General features: G+C 36.6%; 1 protein-coding gene across 1 annotated transcript in view; it reads left to right on the top strand.

The window, feature by feature from the left end:
• The window catches only part of LOC116550049 (cytosolic carboxypeptidase 3-like), a 77,439-nt gene that overhangs the window by 26,502 nt on the left and 26,423 nt on the right, over positions 1-24,514 (top strand). The window contains 3 exon segments of the mRNA XM_032275779.1: positions 1,149-1,223; positions 9,062-9,119; positions 10,547-10,618. Of these exon segments, the coding sequence (XP_032131670.1) occupies positions 1,149-1,223; positions 9,062-9,119; positions 10,547-10,618 (205 nt within the window).

Genomic DNA, 24,514 nt, shown 5'->3' with positions numbered 1-24,514 from the left:
AAAAAACCCAGGAGTTCAATTGGTAGGTGGTTTGGTAGTTATGGTACATACATGTTTAATTCTTTATCAGACTGCCAAACTGTTTTCCAGAATGGATATATAATTTTACATTCCTAAGAGCAGTTTATCCATTTTCTATGCATCCTCACCAAAATTTGGTGTGGTAACTATTTTCTATTTTAGTCATTCTGACAAGTGTGTTGTGATATCTCATTGTGGTTTTAATTTGCATTTCCGTAACAGTTATACAATGTTGAAAGGCCGGGCACGGTAGGTCACACCTATAATCCCAGCACTTTGGGAGGCCAAGGCGGGTGGATCACAAGGTCAAGAGATCGAGACCATCCTGGTCAACATGGTAAAACCCCGTCCCTACTAAAAATATAAAAATTAGCTGGGCATGGTGGTACATGCCTGTAGTCCCAGCTACTCGGGAGGCTAAAGCAGGAGAATTGCTTGAACCCAGGAGGCTGAGGTTGCGGTGAGCCGAGATCGAGCCATTGCACTCCAGCCTGGGTAACAAGAGCAAAACTCCATCTCAAAAAAAAAAGAAAAGAAAAGAAAAGAAAAGAAGAAAAACAATGTTGAATATCTTTTCACATGCTTTTTTTCCTGGTCCCCTGCTTAGCCTTCTCTGACATTACCTGGCAGAAGGGGTTGAGGCACTTCCACTTGGCTTTTGTTGGCAAGGGTGTGTGTGGGAATCAGTCATTTCTGTGGTGTTAGGCTGGAGTAGAACAGTTATTATCTAAAAGGTTTTGGTCTCTATAGGCTGTCCCTCTCCTGGTCCTTGGGCTTAGAAGGAACAGGCTTTTGTAGGGATTTTTAAAATTTTTGCATTCATTGGCATTTCTGGGTTGCTGGCCTCTCCAGCTTTAAAGCGGGAATATATGAAGCAAAAAGAAAACCCAGTGAACTCATTATCATGCCACTCTTCTGGCCTTGAACTCCCTAGCTAGTCTGCCTTCTACTTTCCACCTTTTAGAGCTTCTTATGTAATACCCAGAATTTTTTGTTGTAGTTAGTGGGAGGAATAAAATACTTCTCATCTTCTTAAAAGTGGGAGTCTCAAAATAGTTGCATGTCTGCATATGTACTATTTGATATGTTGATTAAATATTGATTTTAAGTATGATTCTTTTACTTAGAAAAAACATTTGAAAACAAATAAGGAAAGGAATTCTACTATAGCAAGCCACCAAAATGCCAGAGAAGGACAAAAGGTAAATTTTCGTTAATCTAGTTATTACAATTTTTTTTTTAATAAATGCAAGAGAATGGCAAGTTATTTTCTCTTACACTTCTTATACTTGAATTTTCCCCTGGGAGAAGTTAAAATTGTGTTCATATTATTTACAGTTTATAAAAACACAAAAGATCCTTGACAGATGAGAGGTGGGCCTTATTAAGATGCCATATTAAATTGCATTTATACTTACCTTATTCTAAAAAGTATTTGAGGAAGCTTACAGAGATGCATCCAGGGTAGCAAGAATAAACAAATTAAAACTAAGAAAAATTAAATGGGAATATAAGGATGTAAAAATAAAAACAGCGGTACTGAAAGATCAGCTTCTACCATGACAGCACAAAGAGCTCTGCAAACCCATTCACCAGCAAAACTGGGGAACATTATCATCCACAACAACAAACAACAACAGATATTTAAAGTCTCTGAAATAGTCTTAAAGGCATACAGCAAATGAAACAAAAATCTATTCAAGAAAGTCTACTAAAATTCATTTAAAACTGTGAGAGCCTGTGATATTTCAATCAAGACTGTCTCTTCCCCTACCCCCACCCGCCTCCGCAGCTCAGTAAAACACAAACTCCACACTAGTGTAGACAAGAAATTACAGTTCCCTCTTCCCAGACCTCCAAAGGGCTATCCTGGGAGGCGCAGGATATCAGTATTTCTTATTCTGCCCCCAGCTACCCATTGCTAAGTCAGGTGAGTGCAGACAAGAGATGGGGGCTCCCTTCCTCTCCCAGTCCCCATTCATGAGACAGAGGCTCTACTTCACGTGCTCCACTATTGAGAATTCTTGGGCTCTGATTGCCTTTATCTTGGCTTGTAAAATGATGGTTCCACACTGGTAGAGGCAAATGGCAAAGACCTAAAGCTACTGCCTCCCCTTCACCTATAGTTCAGCTCCTAAAGCAGGGTATCCCTTGGAGGGAAGAGTGCCATTTCCCCATCCCCAGCTCATAAACCATAGCTTAGAAATTTTGCCCCGCTGAAAACTCAGGTCATGAAACAAATGGCTCCTAATCTCTTCCAGAAAAAGAAAAGTTCAAGCTTAAGGACATTCTCAAAACCAATGCAAGTGTGGTTAAAAAAACAAAACAAAACAAAAACAAAAACAAAAAACAGAAAAAACGATAAGAAAATCTGGAAGACAAATATGTTACTGGTAGAAGTTATCTTACCTGCAGCAAATCCATACATGTCTACAGCAACATCAGTTCTTGCCTTCCACTCCTGCCCTAAAACTTGTCTCAGTCTCTTTTTCTGCCTTCTGCCTCTGAGTCAAATTCTTTAAAATTTCGTATACCAGTTAAACTCTGCCATTTTGTTTCTTGATGCGCATGCTTGAGCTCACTCCTGAATCTTATCATGAAGCTGCTGATCACCAGTCTCAGGTGTTTCCTGTCTGTAGGAAGCCTGCCTTTCCCTGCTGCTGGCTGCAACCAATTATTATTTTAGAGAGAGCGTTAACAACCACCTGACCATCACCTGATGCCTGACGTTCCTGGTGGAGTTTTGCTGGAGCCCTCTCCTGCCCTACTGATGCCTGATTAGCTACCTACTGTAACAACCCTAGCAGATTCATTGGCGCTACAAGGTAGACTGAATACTGACTAATTTGCCAGAGAGAACTGGAGAAAAAGACAGCTAGCAGGAGCCCTAACTGGAGTCAAGAAAAATCTTAAACACTGACTTCTGCAACTGTTCTTTTGAAGAGGTCCAAATTTGATTGGATTAGTCTGAAAAGAAGAGCTGAATGTGGTCAGGGAAGGAGACAAAGAGAGCCCTACCTAAACCACTCCCATCGCAAGTGAATGTGGATATACCTAAGTCTGTACTCCTGAGGATCAACATCAGAGGCTTAGTACTGCAGGGAGCAGAGGTGGCTATAAAGGAGTAATGCTCCTTTCCTTCTGCTCTCCCTTCTAGAATTACATTATTTCAAGAATGTAATATGAATAGGAATTAAAAATTTTTTATAGTAAACATTCTCTAATTGATACCCCGGTGTTAAGTCATTTGCAGGACCCAATAACCAAAATAGGTTTTCTTAGGGGATTTTTTAAATGTATATATTGCAAGACACATATTTATTTAGTTCTCATAAATAGTTCACATAGTGGTTTTCCTCACCTATCCAAGCTACATTTAATGTAAAATATTACAAATCCCTTTATATTAAATGCTCATGTATTTGCATCTTTCTTGATTGGAGGTTTTAAAATTTTAAGAAATCATTATATTTAACGTTAAATACTTCCAAATGGAAAATGATCTTCATTTGGTCAAATGCTTTGAGAAAGTTGCATACATTCTAAGTGTGCCCATAAGCTAATAGGAGATCGTGGTCACTTAAAATTTCTACTCATCTTTCACAAAAAGAGTGAACAATCTCATTTTCACTCAAGTAAATGGCTAGGACAACTTAAAATCATGCTTTCGAACTGAGTATTCTTACTTTGTTTGCTTATAAGACTTCAATACATCCATAAAATAAAATTGGTAAATTATTTTTAAAATATATCAGTTAACTTTGTTTCCCACTAAGACACTCTCACTTATTGATTCTGAAGACTTTCAACAAAAACAATTACTGTGGTTAGAAATTGTAGCTCATGTACATAAGATCACTGACCTGGTGATATTTTTCTCTGGGATAAGTGTAATAGTTTATTATGGTTCACAGAATCATTCCAATGGGGGCTGAAAATGACAAGAGTTTATCAAATCAAGTCTTACTAATTTTCTTCAACCTGATTTCAATCCCTGTCTTGCCAAATCCTAGTGATTACATAATATCACTACTTTTAAATTTGTGTATTTTTTCTAGAATGTTTTTCTTTCTTCAATAATCAAATTTTGAATTTTGCATTTTACTCTTTTCATACTGATTTTGCTGATTTTTCTGCTGCCAATGGATTATATATATGAAGAGGTGGGTTTCAGCTTTAACTCCAATTCATAGTCTACTTTTATTTTGGTTTTATATGCATTACATGTAACATGAATGTGCATATACATGTATAAGCATTATATGTAACATGCACACACATATGCATGTATATACACATAATATACCTGTGCATATACATGTAATCAATGTACATTTATGTTACACGTAATGCATATACATATAATGCATATAAATCTTCCTCAGGCCCCTTTGGAAAATTCTTTCTAATATCCATATATGACAGATACAGAAACAAAACTTTGGGAGCATTTAAAATATTTTCTTGGTAACATAATGATTTGTACACTAGTCAAGATTAGCAGTCACAATTCCAATGCCACAGTGTTTGGTGTCCCTTTTACTCCAACTGGATAATATTGGCAAGTCCTTTCAAGACAGAAAGCAGGGTCATATTGGACTTCTTTTTTTTTTAATGTATTTTTTTATTGTATTTTAGGTTTTGGGGTACATGTGAAGAACATGCAAGATTGTTGCATAGGTACACACATGGCAGAGTGATTTGCTGCCTTCCTCCCCATCACCTATATCTGGCATTTCTCCCCATGTTGTCTCTCCCGAACTCCCCACCCACCCCCTGCTGTCCCTCCCCTGTTTCCCCCTGACAGACCCCAGTGTGTGATGCTTCCCACCCTGTGTCCATGTGTTCTCATTGTTCAACAGCCACCTATGAGTGAGAACATGCGGTGTTTGATTTTCTGTTCTTTGACAGTTTGCTGAGAATGATGGTTTCCAGGTTCATCCATGTCCCTACAAAGGGCATGAACTCATCGTTTTTGATGGTTGCATAATATTCCATGGTGTATATGTGCCACACTTTCCCTGTTCATTCTATCATCGATGGGCATTTGGGTTGATTCCAGGTCTTTGCTATTGTAAACAGTGCTGCAATGAACATTCGTGTGCATGTGTCCTTATAGTAGAACAATTTTTAATCCTTTGGATATATACCCAGTAATGGGATTGCTGGGTCAAATGGAATTTCTATTTCTAGGTCCTTGAGAAATCGCCATGCTGTCTTCCACAATGGTTGAACTAATTTACACTCCCACCAACAGTGTAAAAGTGTTCCTATTTCTCCACATCCTCTCCAGCATCTGTTGTCTCCAGATTTTTTAATGATCGCCATTCTAACTGGTGTGAGATGGTATCTCAATGTAGTTTTGATTTGCATTTCTCTAAAGACCAGTGATGATGAGCACTTTTTCATATGTTTGTTGGCCTCATGTTTGTCTTCTTTTGTAAAGTGTCTGTTCATATCCTTTGCCCACTTTTGAATGGGCTTGTTTTTTTCTTGTAAATCTGTTTTAGTTCTTTGTAGATTCTGGATATCAGCCCTTTGTCAGATGGGTAGACTGCAAAAATTTTTTCCCATTCTGTTGGTTGCCGATTCACTCTAATGATTTTTTCTTTTGCTGCGCAGAAGCTGTAGAATTTGATTAGGTCCCATTTGTCTATTTTGGTTTTTGTTGCCAATGCTTTTGGTGTTTTGGTCATAAAGTCCTTGCCTACGCCTATGTCCTGAATGGTTTTGCCTAGATTTTCTTCTAGGGTTTTTATGGTGTTAGGTCTTAGGTTTAAGTCTTTAATCCATCTGGAGTTAATTTTAGTGTAAGGTGTCAGGAAGGGGTCCAGTTTCTGCTTTCTGCACATGGCTAGCCAGTTTTCCAGACACCATTTATTAAACAGGTACTCCTTTCCCCATTGCTTTTTTTTGTCAGGTTTGTCAAAGATTCGATGGTTGTAGATGTGTTGCCTCCCAGGCCTCTGTTCTGTTCTGTTGGTCTATATCTCTGTTTTGGTATCAGTACCATGCTGTTTTGATTACTGTAGCCTTGTAGTATAGTTTGAAGTCGGGTAGTGTGATGCCTCCCGCTTTGTTCTTTTTGCTTAGAATTGACTTGGCTATGCGGGCTCTATTTTGGTTCCCATTGTCAGTACTAGACAGATCAACGAGACAGAAAATTAACAAGGATATCCAGGACTTGAACTCAGATCTGGAACAAGCAAACCTAATAGACATTTACAGAAACCTCCACCTCAAATCCACAGAATATACATTCTTCTCAGCACCACATCGCACCTACTCTAAAATTGACCACATAATTGGAATTAAATCACTCCTCAGGAAATGCAAAAGAACAGAAATCATAACAACCAGTCTCTCAGACCACAGTGCAATCAAGTTAGAACTCAGAATTCAGAAACTAACTCAGAACTGCACAGCTTCATGGAAACTGAACAACTGGCTTTGAATGTTGACTGGATAAACAATAAAATGAAGGCAGAAATAAAGATGTTCTTCGAAACCAATGAGAACGAAGACACAACATATCAGAATCTCTGGGACACATTTAAAGCAGTCTCTAGGGGAAAATATATAGCAATAAATGCCCACATGAGAAGCAAGGAGAGATCTAAAATCAACACCCTATTGTTAAAATTGAAAGAGCTAGAGGAGCAAGATCAAAAAAAACTCAAAAGCTAGCAGAAAACAAGAAATAACTAAGATCAGAGCAGAACTGAAGGAGACAGAGACACAAAAAACCCTTCAAAAAATCAATAAATCCAGGAGCTGGTTTCTTGAAAAGATCAACAAAATAGACAGACCACTAGCCAGGTTAATAGAAAAGAGAGAAGAATCAAATAGATGCAATAAAAAACGATAAAGGGGATATCATCACAGATTCCACAGAAATACAAACCATCATCAGAGATTATTACAAACAACTCTATGAACATAAACTAGTAAACCTGGAAGAAATAAATAAATTCCTGGACACTTGCATCCTCCCAAGCCTAAACCAGGAAGAAGTCAAAACCCTGAATAGACCAATAACAAGGTCTGAAGTTGAGGCAGCAATTAAGAGCCTACCACCCAAAAAAAGCCCAGGTCCAGGTGGGTTCACAGCCAAATTCTACCAGACATACAAAGAGGAGCTGGTACCATTCCTTCTGAAACTATTCCAAACAATCCGAAAAGAGGGAATCCTTCCCAAATCATTTTATGAGACCAACATCATCCTGATACCAAAACCCGGCAGAGACTGAACAAGAAAAGAAAACTTCAGGCCAATATCCATGATGAACATAGATGCAAAAATCTTCAATAAAATACTGGCAAGCCGATTGCAACAGCACATCAAAAAGCTTATCCACCATGATCAAGTAGGATTCATCCCAGGGATGCAAAGCTGGTTCAACATACGCAAGTCTATAAATATAATTCACCACATAAATAGAACCAAAGACAAAAACCACATGATTATCTCAATAGATGCAGAGAAGGCCTTTGACAAAATTCAACAGCCCTTTATGCTAAAAACCTTCAATAAACTAAGTATTGATGGAACGTATCTCAAAATAATAAAAGCTATTTACGATAAACCAACAGCCAATATCATACTGAATGGACAAAACTGGAAGCATTCCCTTTGAAATCAGGCACTAGACAAGGGTGCCCTCTCTCACCACTCCTATTCAATATAGTATTGGAAGTTCTAGCCAGAGCAATCAGGCAAGAAAAAGAAATAAAAGGTATTCGAATAAGAAAGGCGGAAGTCAAGTTGTCTCTATTTGCAGGCGACGTGATTGTATACCTAGAAGACCCCATCATCTCAGCCCAAAATCTCCTGAAACTGATAAGCAACTTCAGCAAAGTCTCAGGATACAAAATCAATGTGCAAAAATCACAAGCATTCCTATACACCAATAACAGACTTAAACAGAGCCAAATCAAGAACGAACTGCCATTCACAATTGCTGCAAAGAAAATAAAATACCTGGGAATACAACAAACAAGGAACTTAAAGGACCTTTTCAAGGAGAACTACAAACCACTGCTCAACAAAATAAGAGAGGACGCAAACAGATGGAGAAACATTCCATGTTCATGGTTAGGAAGAATCAATATTGTGAAAATGGCCATACTGCAAAAAGAAATTTACAGATTCAACGCTATCCCCATCAAGCTACCAATGACCTTCTTCACAGAACTGGAAAAAACCACCTCAAACTTCATATTGAACTTTGGACTTCTTTACAAGCTTCAAAAAAATGATTTTCATCTTTTTTTTTTTTTTTTTTTTTTTTTAATGAAAAAGATTCTTATTGTCACCCAGGCTGGAGTACAGTGGTGAGATCTCTGCTTACTGCAATCTCTGACTCCCAGGTTCAAGCAATTCTCCTGCCTCAGCCTCTCAAGTAGTTGGGATTACAAGTGCCCACCACCATGCCCAGCTAATTTGTGTGTGTGTGTGTGTGTGTGTGTGTGTGTGTATTTTTAGTAGAGCGTGGGTTTTGCCATGTTGGCCAGGCTGGTCTTGAACTCCTGACCTCAAGTGATCCACCCACCTTGGCCTCCCTAAGTACTGGGAGTACAGGTGTGAGCCACCGTGCCTGGTCTCATCTTTTTATATATAACCACAGTTTTGCAATCTGTTTATGTATTTTTACATAATTTTATATCTTTTCACCATTTCACACTTTTATCTTCCCATATGTATGTTCTTCTAATTTAAATGAGTGAGATTATAAGCATATCATTTTTTTTGTCTCTTTCTCATTACAAATAACTCTATGTCATGTGGAAAGTTTTTAAGCCCCCTTTACTGCCAAAATATAGTATCAGTATTTTCTTCTACTCATTGATGCAGAAGAAAAGTAGTGTAGTGAAAAATATTAGAAGATTCTGATTTATATTTTTGGTCATTCTTAACCTATAAGGGTGAAATGAGAAATGCCTGTTAAAAATGCACAATACCATAAATCATATAGGAAATATACCCCATTTCATGTTGATAACATAGTATTGTTTGCTTTCTGGTTCTACATTCCATTAGGTTTATGATAGAGGACATTTACTGCAAAGACACAAAGAATCAAATTCTGACGTGAAAGGTAATATTCTGCTTCTGCCTTCTCCTAAACAATTAATTCATTTACTCAACTAAGAATTTTTGGTGCCACAACTTTGAGGTTGCCACTGTGCTTGGTGCTAGGGATATTAAAAGTCCATGATACTATTTCTTTCCTGCAGGACCTCATCCTTTAATCAGGAAAGAAAACACAACAAGCCAAGTGCAGCATCATAGACACAATGCCAGTAGTCTGTTTAGGGTTCCCAGGGAGCACAGAGAAAGGAGTGGTCAATTACATTGGAGAACAGAAAGGGCCACGTATTTGAGGGCTATCCTTGAGGTTTTGAAAGGTATATCCCCAAAGGGAAAGGGATTTTATGTTTTAAAAACCATTTTTTTCCTCTCATTTCATAATTTAATAGAATATAAGCCCAGGAGAGAAATCAGTTCACAGACTGTTCATTGGCTTCTACTGCAACCTGCTAAGTCTGATGTGAATCTTCAACTGACTCTCTCACATTTTGGGTTTTTTTTTTTTTTTCCTTAATTTTCATCACCTTATCTTTAGTTGAGGTCCTCTGGGGGAAAAAAATCATATAATTTAAGCAATATTTTAATTTTATCTAAAATACTTAATTTTATTGTACATTTTTATCTACCTACTTCCCAAAAGGATTTGAGGTAACCTAATTATAAACACATGCACACACATTTATATATCTATTTAGTTTATGATGTAGCAAAATAGTTAAAAGTATAAATGGAGATAAGAACTAAGAACCATGCCTAGGAAAGGGAAGTATACTATTATAATTAAAATAATCAATTCACTTAAACTTTATTTTTCTGACAATTCAGCCAAGCAGTTCAGCTGCTTTTATATGTAACTTTTATGTATTCGTTTGTTAACATTTTAATGTCAAAAATTAGAAATAAAGATAAGCAAAAGAAAGTAAAAATTGTACTTTAGGCTATTTATTTTAGACCCTTTCCCATATTTATCCACATACACACCATGTTAATGAATCATATAACAGTCACATTATTTTGCAACTTACTTTTTAATTTTAAATTACAGTATATTATAAACCTCTTTATATGTAAATAAATGGTGGCAAAGTATTCTATTCTATTAATTAAGCCACCCCTATTATTAAACTTACATTTTATTTCCAATTTTCTTCCTGTTATAAATAACAATGAAAACTTTATAACTCTCTATTTGTGTGTATTCTTAATTATTTTTTATAAGTTCCTAGAAAAGGAATTGCTCACCCAAAAGATATGAGTGTTTTTAAATGCAACATTTGTAACATTTGAAGACTGCTTATTTTAATTTCATTGAACTACTACTGTCTTACAAGTTATTTGCTAGCATTTTCCAGTTTGAGAAAATATGAAAAATATGATATGTAAATGAGGGAATTAATATTTTCATGCTACTATGATCTTTACCATCTTCTCTAGATACAAGGCCAAATGAACCAGATGATTATATGGTTGATTATCTCAGAAGACAGTTACCTGATCAAGGTTTGGGTGAGTAAAATAGGAGCACAGACAGTAATGAGTGGTCCCCTATGATCTGAATGTTATTTTTCTCTCTAGCTCTAGAAATACACAGGGGAAACCAGTAGAAATTTACTGTATGTCAATTTGCTTTCTTTTAATTTCACCCAGTCAAAACCAAAACAAAACAAAAGAATACTCATCTCATTGTCTAATCTTGTCATTCCCACCTTATCAAATCCTAGAGCAGAGAGAAACCTTGAGAGTGCTCTAGTCTCACCTCCTGCTCATGTCAGGTCCCAGGCTCATCCAACCTCTGGTTGACTATGCTTGGTGACAACTACTTTACTAAATTGCAATATAATTCATTCCATTGCTAAAGAGTTATAGCATTGAAACAGTTTATTTTATTTTGACTTAAAATATGTGTTCTTGTAAATGTCTCCACCTCTTTTAATCTGTTCTCTCTAATAACACAAAACAGTAAAGAACCCTTAAAGGTAAATAATTCCGATGGACTCAACTTCCCCAATTCTCCTTGAAATAATGCAATTGTAATACCTGACCTACTTTTTAAAAAGCTGTCACTTATTTCCCTGAAACTTTCCCTGTTTCTTTCAACCACCCATAAAACACCATGATTCAAGCCCCTTTACCATTTCATTTTACTCTTTTTTGTTGCTATTCAAGCTTAAATGAAACTGAACACAGTATTGCAGATGTTATCTAACAAGTGTAAAATATATCCTCATTTTTATTTGTTCCTTTATAGATACCAGGTTTCCATTAATGCAGTTTAAGATTATATTTCTTCTTTTGAAAGTTATCCTAAAATATTGACATACTGGATTTCATATATTCAAACCTTTAATGTTTTATTTTCATAGTGCTACTGCTAAGTTGCATCTCCATGCTTTACTTCTTCACTTATTATTTAGTTCGTTGTGCTTGACCTTAAATTTATTCCTGTTTAATTTAAATTTAATCTTCTTAGACACAGCCTTTCATGAACTCTCGATCTTGATTATGTCATATTGTTATACTTTGTATGTATGCATGTGTGAATACATATATATGGGTGTATATGTATACATACACGCATATACATATACATACATTGTATGTGACATCTTATCAAAGCTTCAGAGCCTTATACTTAACTATCTGCTATGCATCACCACACAGATGTCCCACATATCCAAATTCAAATTCATCTAATTCCACACTAAATGCTCTTCCTCCCATATTCTCAATAACATAGACAGTGGTACTATCTCCATAACCACTCCAGCTACAAATCTGATCAGTATCCTTTTTTCTCACTTTCACTTCTGTCCCTCATATCCACTCAGCCACTGAATCCAGCTGATTTTACCTCATAATCTTTTTCTCTGTCTTAACTACCATCATTCTTTTCAGATTCTTATCATCATCCACTTACCAGGCGTATTACAGTTTTCTAGTTGGTCTCCCTGCCACCAATATTGTCATTTTAATTACACCCTTCAGACTACCATCAAAGCGATTTGCTAGAAACACAAATCTGACTATGCAACACCACTGCCTAAAGCCTTTCAGTAATTCCCAGTCATCTAACGGGGGTTGGACTGGCATTATCCTAAGACTGGTACTGTCTTTTCTTTAGGTGTTCTCTTTCTCAATTTTTTTTATATTTAGTTTTAAAATAATTTCAAGAATATTAAAAAAATTTCTCTCTCTCCCTATCTAGTCTGTCTTTTTTCCCATTATCCATTTGAGTACAAGTTGTAGCATGCTCTTTTATCCCTAAAAACCTTCCACATATATTCTCTAAGAAAAAGAACATTCTCTTACATTAAAATCAGGACATTCAAGTTGATACAATACTATTTTGTATCACATATAATTCAGCTTTGCCAAATATCACAATAGTGTTCTTTAGAGCAAACTTGCTATCTAATTCGAAGTGTAATTCAGAATCATGAATTGCATTGAATTATCGTATTTCTTTATTCTCTTAATTTGGAACATTGGCTCAGCCTTTCTTTGTCGTTCACAACCCTGGCATTTTTAAAGATTATCAGCAAGTTGTCTTATAGAATATCTGGTTTTAAAATGTTAGTGAACAAAAGAATTACCGAAAGAGTTTATGAAAACCTCAGCTTCTGACTGAGTAGGTCTTTGATGCCACCCCTTAATTTGTATTGTTTATATGGGATTTCAGATAATTCTGACATTGATGATCTGCAGACCACACTTTGCAAGTTACCACTATGGAGACTACAGTGAAAACTGGTGGGAGGCCAAGCAGTTGGGGCCTAGCCCATCCTAGCGTTTTTCATCTTGCAAAGCTTTCTTATGCAATTTTTTTTCAGTAATGATCTATTACTCAATATTTTTCCTTTTATTATTTTTAATTGACATAATAATTGTACCAAGCCTATTTCATCCTGAATAGTTTTCTTATGCAATGTTTCTTCCAATTATGGTCTATCACTCAAAATTTTTTCCTTTTATTATTATTTTTAGTTGATATAATAATTGTACATATGGGGTACAGTGTGATATTTTGATACATGTATACAATGTATAATGATTAAATTGAGGTAATTAGCATCACCTCAAACAGTTATCTGTCTTTGTGTTTGGAACATCAAAATCTGCTCTCCTATTTGAAAATACACAATAAATAATTATATTCACTCTATAATTTCATGGAACACTAACCCCTATTCCTCCTATGTAGCTATAATTGGTATCTGTTAGCCAATCTTCAAGTATCCTTTCCACCCCTCTATCCTTCTCTGCTTCTACTAACCACTATTCTACTCTCTACTTCTAGAGATCAATTTCTTAAGCTTCCTCGTATGAATGAGAACATGCAATATTTATCTTCCTGTGCCTGGCTTATTTCACTTAACATAATGTCCTCCAAGTTCATCAGTGTTGCCACAAATGACAGAATTTTGTTCTTTTTTATGGTTAAATTGTGTACATGTACCATATTTTCCTTATTATTTCATCTGTTGATGGACACTTGGGTTGATTCCATATCTTGGCTTTTGTGAATAGTGAGGCAATGACCATGAGAGTGCAGATATCTCTTTGACATACCGATTTCATTCTTTCTGGATATATACCCAGTGGTGGAATTGCTGGATCATATGGTAGTTCTGTTGTTAGTTTTCTGGGGAAACTCCATATTATTCTCCATAATGACTGCACAGATTTGCATTCCCACCAAAAGTGTGCAGGGATTCCTTTTTCTCCACATTCTCTCTAATACTTGTTATCTTTTATCTTTCTGAAAATAGCTATTCTAACAGATATGAGGTCATATCTCCTTGTGGTTTTAATTTCCATTTCTCTGATGATTAGTACTGTTGAGCATTGGTTCATATACCTGTCGGCCATTTGTATGTCTTTTCTTCAGAGATGTCTATTCAGCTCATTTGTCCATTTTCAAAGTAGGTTACTTGGGGTTTTTTTGTTTTGATTTTTTGTTTTTGCTGTTGACGTAAATACCTTATTTATTTTGGATATTAATCCCTTGTCAGATAGTTTTCAAATGTTTTCTCCCATTCTGCAGGTTATCTCATCACTCTGTTGATTGCATCCTTTGCTGTGCAAAAGATTTTCAGTTTGATAGAATTCCATTTGCCTATATTTGCTTTTGTTGCCTGGGCTTTTGAGGTCTTCTCCATAAAATCTTTCACCAAACCAATGTCCTGAAGCATTTCCTTTGTGTTTCTTTCTGGTCGTTTCATAGTTTGGGGTCTTACATTTAAGTTCTTAGTCCATTTTGAATTGACTTTTTTTATGGTGAGAGATAGGAGTCCAGTTTCATTTTTCATATATTGATATCTAGTTCTCCTGGCACAGTTTATTGATGAGATTATCATTCTCTTATGAATGTTCTTGGCACCTTTGCCAAAAATCAGTTGTCTGTAAATAAGTATTGTGGGGTTCTCTGTTCTCTCTCATTGGTCTACATATCTATTTTTATGTCTTTAACCATGCTGGTTTGATTACTATTGCCTTCATTTTGAAGTTTGGTAGTGTGATGCCTCTAACTTTTTTCCTTTTGCTCACAATCTGCTGTTGCTATTTGGAGTCTTCTGTGGTTCTGCACAAATTTTAGGATTTTTTTTCCATTTCTTTGAATAATGTCATTGGTATTTTGATAGGGGGTGCACTGAATCAGCAGATAACTTTGGATGGCACGGACATTTTCACAATATTAAATCTTCTAATTCATAAACATGTGATGTCTATTTGTATCCTCCTCAGTTTTTTTCATCCGTGTTTTAGAGTTTTCCTTGTAGAGATATTTCACCTTTTTGGCTACATTTATTCCTAGGTATTATTTTTTGTACCTATTGTAAATGGGATTGCTTTCTTGATTTCCCGTTTTGATGGTTTGTTGTTGGTATATAGAAATATCACTGATCTTTGTATGTTGGTTTTGTATCCTTCAACTTTACTAAATTTATCAGTTCTAGGAGTATTAGAGATTTTAGGGTTTTCTGTATATAAGATCATGTCATCTGCAAAGAAGGACAGTTTGACTTCCTTCTTTCCAATGTGGATGCCAGTTATTTCTTTCTCTTGCCTATTAGCTTTAGCCAGAACTTTCATTACTATGTTGAACAAAAGTAAGCATCATTGTCTTGTTCCATATCTTAGAGGAAAATATTTCAACTTTTCCTCATTCAGCATGATATTGGGTGTGGGTTTGTCTTGCATGGTGTTATTGTATTGAGGTACATTCCTTCTGTACCTTATTTGGTGAGAGTTTTTGTCATGAAAGGATGTTGAGTTCTATCCAATGCTTTTTCTGCATATGTTGAGATGATCATAGGGTTTTTGTCCTCCATTCTGTTGATGTGCTGAATCACATTTATCAATGTGTGTATGGCGATTTATCCTTGCACCCCTGGGATGAATCCCACTTGATCATGGTGATAGTTTTTTCAATGTGCTGCTGGATTTAGGAGATTTGGTTTGTTAGTTTTTGTTTTTGTTTTGAGGATTTTTACATCTATGTTTATCAAGTACATAGGCCTATAGGTTTCTTTTTCTTGTTGTGTCCTTGTCTGGCTGATATCAAAGTAATATTAGTCACACAGAATAAGTTTGGAAGAATTTCCTCCTCTTCAATTTTCTAGAAGAGTTTGAGAAGAACTGGTATTTGTTCCTCTTTAAATGTTTGTTAGAATTCTGCAGTGATGTCATCAGGGCCTGGGATTTTCTTCAATGGAAGACTTTTTATTACAGATTCAATCATTATTTTTAATTGATCTGTTTGGGTTTTCTATTTATTCTTGGCTTAATCTTGGTAGGTTGTACATGTCTAGGAATTTATTCATTTCTGCTAAGTTTTCTAATTTGTTGGAGTACAGTTGTTTCTAATAGTCTCCAATGATCCTTGTATTTCCGTGGTATCAGTTGTAATGTCTTCTTCATTCTGATTTTATTTGGGTCTCTTCTTTTTTTCTCTTGGTTATTCTAGCTAATGGTTTGTTGATTTTATCTCTCAAAAAAGTCAACTTTTCATTTTATTGATCTTTTATACTTTTTAGTCTCTATTTCATTTATTCTGCTCTGATCTTTATTATTTCTTTCCTCCTATTAATTTTTGGTTTGGTTTGTTCTTGTTTTCTAGTTCCTCATGGTACACAATTAGGTTGTTTATTTGAAATATTTCTACTTTTGGGATGTAGGCATTTATTGCTATAAACTTTCCTCTTAGTATTGCTTTTGCAATACCCCGTAGGTTTTGGGATGTTGTGTTTCTATTTACATTGGTTTCAAGAAACTTTTTAATTTCCTTTTTACTTTCTTCAGCAGTTTTTCAGAAATATGTTGTCTAAGTTTGATGTAACTATACAATTTTGAAAGTTCTTCTCATTATTGACTTCTAGTTTTATTTCATTGTGGTCAGAAAAGATACTTAATATTATTTCTGTTCTTTTAAATGTCTTAAAAATTATTTTGTTCCCTAACATAATAGAGAATGTTCCATGTGCTGATGGAAGGAATGTGTATTCTGCAGCTGTTGGATGCAATATTCTGTTAATGTTTATTGGGTTCATTTGTCCTAAAGTGCAGTTTAAGTTCAATGTTTCTTTTTTGATTTTCTGACTAGATGATCTGTCCAATGATGACAGTGATGTGTTAAAGTCGCCTTTGATATCAAAGTCTATCTCTCCCTTTAGATCTTTACGTTTCTGGGTGCTCTAGAGGGAAGTGCATATATATTCACAGTCATTATATCCTCTTGCTGAGTTGACCCTCTTTATCATTATGACTTTGTCTCTTTCTTACAGTTTTTGACTTAAAGTCTGTTTTAACTATATAAATATAGATACTTCTGCTCACTTTTGTTTTCTGTTTATGTGGAATATTTTTTCCATCCCTTCACTTAAGTCTGTATGTGTCTTTATAGTGAAGTAAGTGTCCTGCCGGCAGCATATAATTGGTTTTTAAAATCCAGTCAGACAGTCTATATCTTTTAAGTGGGGAATTTAATTCACTTACATTTCAGGTTTTTATTAATAGGTGAGGACATACTCCTATCATTTTGTTGTTTTCTGGTTGTTTTGTACATTCTTTGATTCGTTCTTGCTGTCTTACTGTTTATCATTGTGGTTTGGTGGCTTTCTATACCGATAAGCTTCAATTCTTTTTCCTGTTTGTGTATCTGTTCTACCAGTGAGTTTTATATTTTTATATGTTTTAATGATAGTGATTATTATCTATTTCCTTCCAAATGTAGTATTTCCTAGATTATTTCTTGTAAGACCAGTCTAGTGATAATAAATTACTTCAGTTTTTACTTGTCTATGACAGACTTTATTTCTCTCCCATGTCTGAAAGATAGCTTTGCTGAGTCTCGTATCCTTGACTGGCAATTTTTTTCATTCTGCACTTTGAATTTATCATCCCATTCTCTTCTAGCCTGTAAAGTTTCTGTAAAGACATCTGCTGTTAGTCTAATGATGATTCCCTTGTGTGTGACTTAATGCTTTTCTCTTGCTGTTTTTAGAATTCTTTGTCCTTGACTTTTGACAATATGATTGTAATGTGCCTTGGGGAGGACCTTTTTTCAGTTGAGTCTATTTGGGAAACTTTAAGTTTCCTGGATCTGAATCTCATATGTCTCCCCAGACTTGGAAAGTTTTCAGCTATTATTTTAAGGAATAGGTTTTCTACACCTTTCCCTTCTCTTCTCCTCTGGAGCTCCCATAATATGAATATTTGTTTGCTTAATGGTATCTCATGTCTTGTAGGCTTTCTTTACTTTTTCATTCTTTTCCCCCTCTCTTACTGGGTATTTCAACTACCTGTCTTTAAGTTCAGAGATTCTTTCTTCTGCTTAAGTATGCCTTCAAAGCTCTTTATTGTAAATTTTATTTCATTCACTGAATGTTTTAGCTGTGATATTTCTTTATTATTTCTATCTATGTTGAATTTCTTATTCATATTATTAATTGTTTTCCTGAATTATCTGTCTGTATTTTCTTGAATCTCATTGAGTTTTCTCAATTTCTCATTGAATTATTTTTCCAGCAATTTGTTGATTTCCTTTTCATGGGAGTCTGTTACTAAAAAGTTATTATGGTTCTTTGGTGGTGTCATATTTCCTTGCTTTTTAGTGTTGCTTGTGTCCCTGCCTTGATACCTGTGCATCTGGTGGAATGATTGACCCTTCCAAACTTTCTACAGTGGCTCTTGTAGAGAAACTTTCACCTGCAGTTGGGTTTCTGTGTGCCATTTGGGGAGAATGTGCTGACTTGTTTCTGGATAGGTGCAGTGGTATAGTCTTCATCTGTGTTCAACATAAGCATTAACTGTGGTTGCCTCAGTGGTCTAGATTGTAGAGGTTTGTGGAAGGAAGAGCATATGTTGTTAATCTCTTCACTGTTAAGGTCTTTTGAAGTCTTCCTATTTTTGTTTTCCCCATAATAGAGAGACTTACCTGAAGAGATCCCTCATGTTGTCAGGCCTGACACAACCTACAAGCAGCTGCAGTGGTGTGGGGTTCCAGGTGCAGGTGCTTGGAGTGGTTGTGGGACCAGGGTCTTAGACTCAAGGACTCATGAAACCATTGTGGCACCTGGGTCTTCTGGTGCATGTTCACTTTGTATGGCACAGTTGGATATAGGTTCCCTACAAAGCCAGGATCTACAAACCTGAGGCATACCATGGGGCCAGGTTGTAACTGTGATTCTACTCCTATGCTATCCTCAGCACTGGCCTGACTCTGGGTAGGAAAGAGCACTCTGGATGTTTGGGCCCAGGAGACAGGATATGGCTGCAGTTCAGGCACCTGAGGAAATGGGGCTCAGTGACAATCTAGATTCCAGTGGATGAGGCACTGTGTAATAGTGACTCTAGACCCTGGAATAGTGAGGCTCGGTATACCACAGACTCTGTGAGGCCAGGTGCAGTGGCAGAAAGTACCCCAGAGTGGTGACATACAGTTGTCATCTAGGCCCTAGAGGGACAGGGAGCAGCAGAGCAATGACTCCATTCTCCAAGAAGAGGGGTATTTCAGCAGCTCAGACTCTAAGGGGCTAGTTCAACTCTAGGGAAACAGAATACTCTAGTTGTTTGGCCCGTAGAGTAGAGTGTCTCAGCTCAGCCACTGCTATTTGGGACACAGGGTATTACATCAGCTCAGTCCTGGGATGCACAGCTCCTCAGCTCAGCCAGGGCACTGATCCTCCAAGGGGAAATGTACTGCTACAGCTCAGGGCTGTGGTCTGTGATTATTCTGGGTGGCCCAGGCACCATTTCCCTGGGATGTAGGGCACTACTTCAGCTTAGGTACTGGGGTACGTGACCACTCTGAGTAACCAAGGCACCATTTCCTGGGATATAGGGTACTGCTTTAACTTGGGCACTGGTGAGGCATGACTACTCTGAGCAGCCAAGGTATTGTTTTCCCAGGAGGTAGGGTACCACCTAAGCTCCAGCCTAAGGGTGCAAGGAGAGGGAGAGTGTAACAGCTTCTGTTCCATTTCAGAGAGCTCAGTTTGAGGATGTTGGACCATCAGGCTGGGGTGGTTCCATAGCAGCCTAGTCTCAGGGATGAAGGGGAGCTATAGCCACTCACCTCTGATGCAAGACATACTTCTGCCGTAGTTCCAGTTCCAAGATGACAGCTCCTTCTCTGGGGGGAACACAGCTCGTGGAGTCCAGGCAGCATCTTGAGCTGTGAGGAAGGACTGTCTGTGTCTGTGAGGACTGCAGGGGACTCCAGGTGCTGAAGTCAATAGGTGTCCAACGTGTTGATGGAGGTTGCTGGGATCCTCTTGCTTTCTCTTCCTTGCTATAGGAAGAAATTCCTTCTGGTTCCCAGCTGATTGTGGTTAGAGGATGCGGTGGTAAAGGCTTGGTGTTTCCTTCCATTTTCTATATGACCTTCCCTAGTTTCTGTGCTCACCAGGGTTTCTGTTACTCCTCTGATGCACTCTGGTGCTCTTCCTTAATTATTTTCATTAAAATGTATAGTTGCCCCTCAGTATACGTAGGGGATTTGTTCCAGGACCCCCATGTATACCAAAATCCACACATACTCAAGTCCCACAGTCAGCCCTGTGGAATCCACATTTTCAAAAAATTGACCCTTGATGTACATGGGCTTCATATCCCTTGAATACTGTATTTTCGACCCATGTTTGGTTGAAAAAAAATCTACGTATAAGTAGACCCATACAGTTCAAACCTGTGTTATTCATAGGTCAAGCGTAATTGTTTATTCATTGTTCTTTTTGAGGGGTGTGAACTAGGGTCTTCTAGCCAGCCACCTTGTTGACATTGCTCTGAGAAATTAAAAAAAATTTTTTGGCAACTTCTAGCTCCACCATAGAAACCAACTTCTCTAACATGACATGAAAGACTTCCAGTGATCTGGACCCTGACCTTTGCAAAGATGATTTTCTTGCCTCAGCGTATATCAGTCATCTCACCTCCTGCTTCTGCTCATACTGACTTCTCTGCCTGAAACATACTTCTGCCTCTCTTCAACTAGATTAGCTACTCATCATTTAAGGCATAAGCACCAAGGTTTAATAAGATTCAAACAGTTCCTTAAAATAAGAGTGAGATAGAGTGAATCATAGTTATGCAAGAGTTGATCCGGTGGCTCAGAGAAGGGAATCTAATCCACCAGGAAATCTGTAAGAATGATTTCTTGAAGAATTTAATCCTTAAATCTTGATGTAGTCTTAACTGACAAGTTAGGCATTTAGGGTGGAGAGGAAAATCACTTCCTTGACTTCTTAAAAGACTATTGTCAATGATTCCGTGATCTTGTATGCAAATGCTAGTATGTCTGGGATGGAGAGAACTCATGCAGTGCCTTATGATTTCTCTCATCTCTTCCAATATTTATTCTCCCCTTTCCAGTTAGAGGAAAACTCTGTTTAATAGAAAAGAGAGAGGTAATTATGAGCTGAGGAACTCTGCTCTTTGTCATCTATAAGTATTATAAAATAATTCCAGAAGTATAAATCTGAACATTCACTTGTATATTTTTATTCTGAATATAGCTAAGTAAAAATTTTTGTCAACATTTTATTCAAATCTTAGTTTATTTGAGGTTTAATCATCCTGAAACTATTCTGTTTTAGCCACTCTCTTATATTCAACCTTAGTTACATGGTATTTCCATTGTTGTTCATATTCTTTTAAAAATCTGATGTTTCTCTGCTCCCCAGAGGTCCCAAGTTGTCATAGTGAGTGGTTGTGCTAGATACTTGGGTACAATGGTAAATAAAATATAGCAGAGTAGGTGACAAGTAAATAGATATAGTAATATGAAACAAATGCTACTTACGGTGTTATGGGTTTACATCGGAGTTATTTGTGGGTAGCAGCAAATCAGAAAAGGTTTCTCAGAAAAGGTAATTGTTAAGATTTCAGGGGCCGAATACATAGAACTTCTTTTTTTAACCAACTTCTATATCTATTAAGAATTAGAATGGAAAAGTAAGACAAAATACTAGCAAACCAAAAGGGATTATATACAATAACCAAATAGAATTTATCCCAGAAATGCAAGGTTAGTCTAACATATGGAATTATGAAAATTAAATAATATAATATAATATATTAATAGAATATAAAGAAAAAGGCATATGGTCATCTCGATAGATGCAGGAAAAGTGTCTGGCAAAATCCAACATTCTTTCATGATGAAAAAAGAGACACTCAACAAATTAGGAAAGATAGAATCTTCTGCTACCTAAAAGAAAAAGCCATCTTCAAAAATCCCACAGCTAATGTCATAGTTGGTGGTACAAAACTAAATGCTTTTCTCCCTGAGATCCAAAACAAGACATAGATATTCACTCTCAGCATTTCTATTCAACATCATAATGAAGGCTTAGGCAGGGCAATAAGGCAAGAAGGAAAAATAAAAGGCATACAAATTAGAAAGAAAAAAATCGAGCCATCTCTATTTGTAGAATATATGTTCTTGTATATAGAAAATGCGAAGGAACACACATGTGCACATGCACACACGCACACACACACCACACTATAGCACTAATATATGAGTTCAACAAGGTTGCAGGATAAAAGATCAATAGGCAAAAATCAGTTGTAATGAATGAACTATATGGTATGTGAATTATCTCTCAAAAATCTGTTATAAAAATCAATTGTACCTCCATACACTAGCAATGAACATTTTGAAAATGAAATTAACAAAAAAAATTCCGTTTACATTAACATAAAAAAACAAAATAGGAATAAACTTCACGAAAGAAGTACAAGACTTGTTCACTGAAAACTACAAAAAACACAGTTGCAATACATTAAAGAAGCTCTAAATAAATGGCAAGACAACTCTATGATCACGGATCAGAAGATTTAATATTGCTAGATGGCAACACTCCTCAAATTAACAGATTCAATGCAATCCCTATCAAAATGTCAGCTATCTTTTGTGCAGAAACTAGCAAGCTGAACCTGAAATTTATATGGAAATCAAAGGCACCCAGAATAACCAAAGCAATTTTGAAAAAGAACAGTGTTTGAGGACTCCTGATTTCAAAACTGACTACTAAGCTATAATAATTGAAACTGTGTGGTACTGGCCTAAGAGCAAACATATAGATAAATGAAACAGGATTGAAAATACGGAAATAAACCTTTATATATATTTCAATTGATTTTTCAACAAAGGTGCCAAGACAATTGGATAGGGAAAAAATAATCTTTTCAGCAAATAGTGCTGGGATAACTGGATATCCACATGCAAAAGAATGAAGTTGGCCCTGTTCCTTATATCACACACTAAAAATAATTGAAAATGGATCATAGACCCAAATGTAGGAGTTAAAACTACTCTTAGAAGAAAACATAGACTTGCTATTTAAACACAGAGAAGCGATTTCTGGTTTTAGCTCTAACATGAATAAAGCTTCAAAGTCAACATTCCTGTCCTCACAACAAGAAAAAGCTGAACAAACCAAAAATCAGCAATTTATTGGATCCATCAGATAACTGAGGCTGACAAGTAAACCACCACCCTGATATCTGAAGAGACAAATGAATCCGGAGTCACAGCTGAGATCTGCTTGTCTGAAGCAGAAGCTGCTAGAATCATAAAGTGGTAGGAACATTTAAACAGTGATTTTAACACATTGCCAGGGCTGAGTGTGCACTAGCTTGAAAGTGAGAAACTCCTGGCAGCCATAGTCTTGTATGAGCTTCACTTTTGTGGACTTTATCTTCAGGAACCCCACCAGGTTCTCACAGAGCTAAGAAAGATCTCTTAGTTGCTCTGGGAAGGGAAGAAGAAGAGTAAACATTGTAAAAATACAACCAGAGCATTCTCCTTAACAAGGGCCTACTCTCTTAGGGTGTCAACTCCCCAAAAGGAGAAAAGCAATAGGTTAGAGACAAATGAAGCATTTATTCAGAATAGGAATTGCAACCTGGGTAGTAATCAGAGACCATATATCCTAGAGGGGCAAGAGGACCCTTAGGACTTTATTTTGATCACCTAAATTGTTTGTCAGATTTTTCACTGGTTTACCAAACAAAGAAGCTTTAATCATTAGTAGAATGGTGCATTTGCATCAGTTAGCAAGGAAAAACTATATACAGAATCTCTTAAAGACTGGGATCAGTTTCCTTGCACTGTTGAGAGCACAGATGTTTGCAAAGGAATTTAGTTTTCATAGTTCTCTTGTTGGTCTCAAAGTTCATCAGCAGTTCAACATGGAGTCAGTATCCCAAGATAAAGTCACTGATGTTAAACCTGGAACTCTGCTAAGTTCACAAGATGAACAGGCTTTACCAGAACCTTATCCCGTCTGGGCGGGGTGGAGGGATATTTCTCCCACTCTAGCCTCCTCTACTCTTTTGGTCTCACTGGAAGGTCGGAGGAAGAAAAGCTAAGAAACACTTATTAAGGTCACAGCCCAGGAACACAGGCCCACTTAGACTGATTTAAAAATAAGTTTATAGAATACTTCCTCTCCCCCATACCTTACCACCATACCAATATGACTCCAGTATAGTAACAGTGGCTTACAGCTGATGGAGCTGCAAGGAAGACACAGATTCTATCTGACAAGTAGTTCTTAGGAAACCCTAAGGACAATAGGAGAGACAAAAACAAAAATCCTAGAGGAATTCCAAGCCTTTGATACCAGTGGCAACAGCAAACCTTAAACATAGTCCAATTCCCTTTCAGGTTCATATAAAACCCCACAGTAAAGGCCTATTAACTTCAGTTTTTGTTACCCACTGTCCTGTGACCAACAAAAGATTTAAACCATTTTTTAAAGGCAAGAAAATACAAAGCCATATGTTACCTTTGCTTTCAGTTCCCCAAAATGGAAAATGGAAGCAACACTGTTTTTTTGTGCTAATTGGATACATCATAGATCATTCACCTTTCAAAGTCACTGTCACTTTTTA

The sequence above is a fragment of the Sapajus apella genome, unplaced genomic scaffold (assembly GCF_009761245.1).
Source record: "Sapajus apella isolate SASKATOON/1434 unplaced genomic scaffold, GSC_monkey_1.0 scaffold7, whole genome shotgun sequence".
Taxonomy (NCBI): Eukaryota; Metazoa; Chordata; class Mammalia; order Primates; family Cebidae; genus Sapajus; species Sapajus apella.
This window is presented reverse-complemented; position numbering and strand designations above follow the sequence as displayed.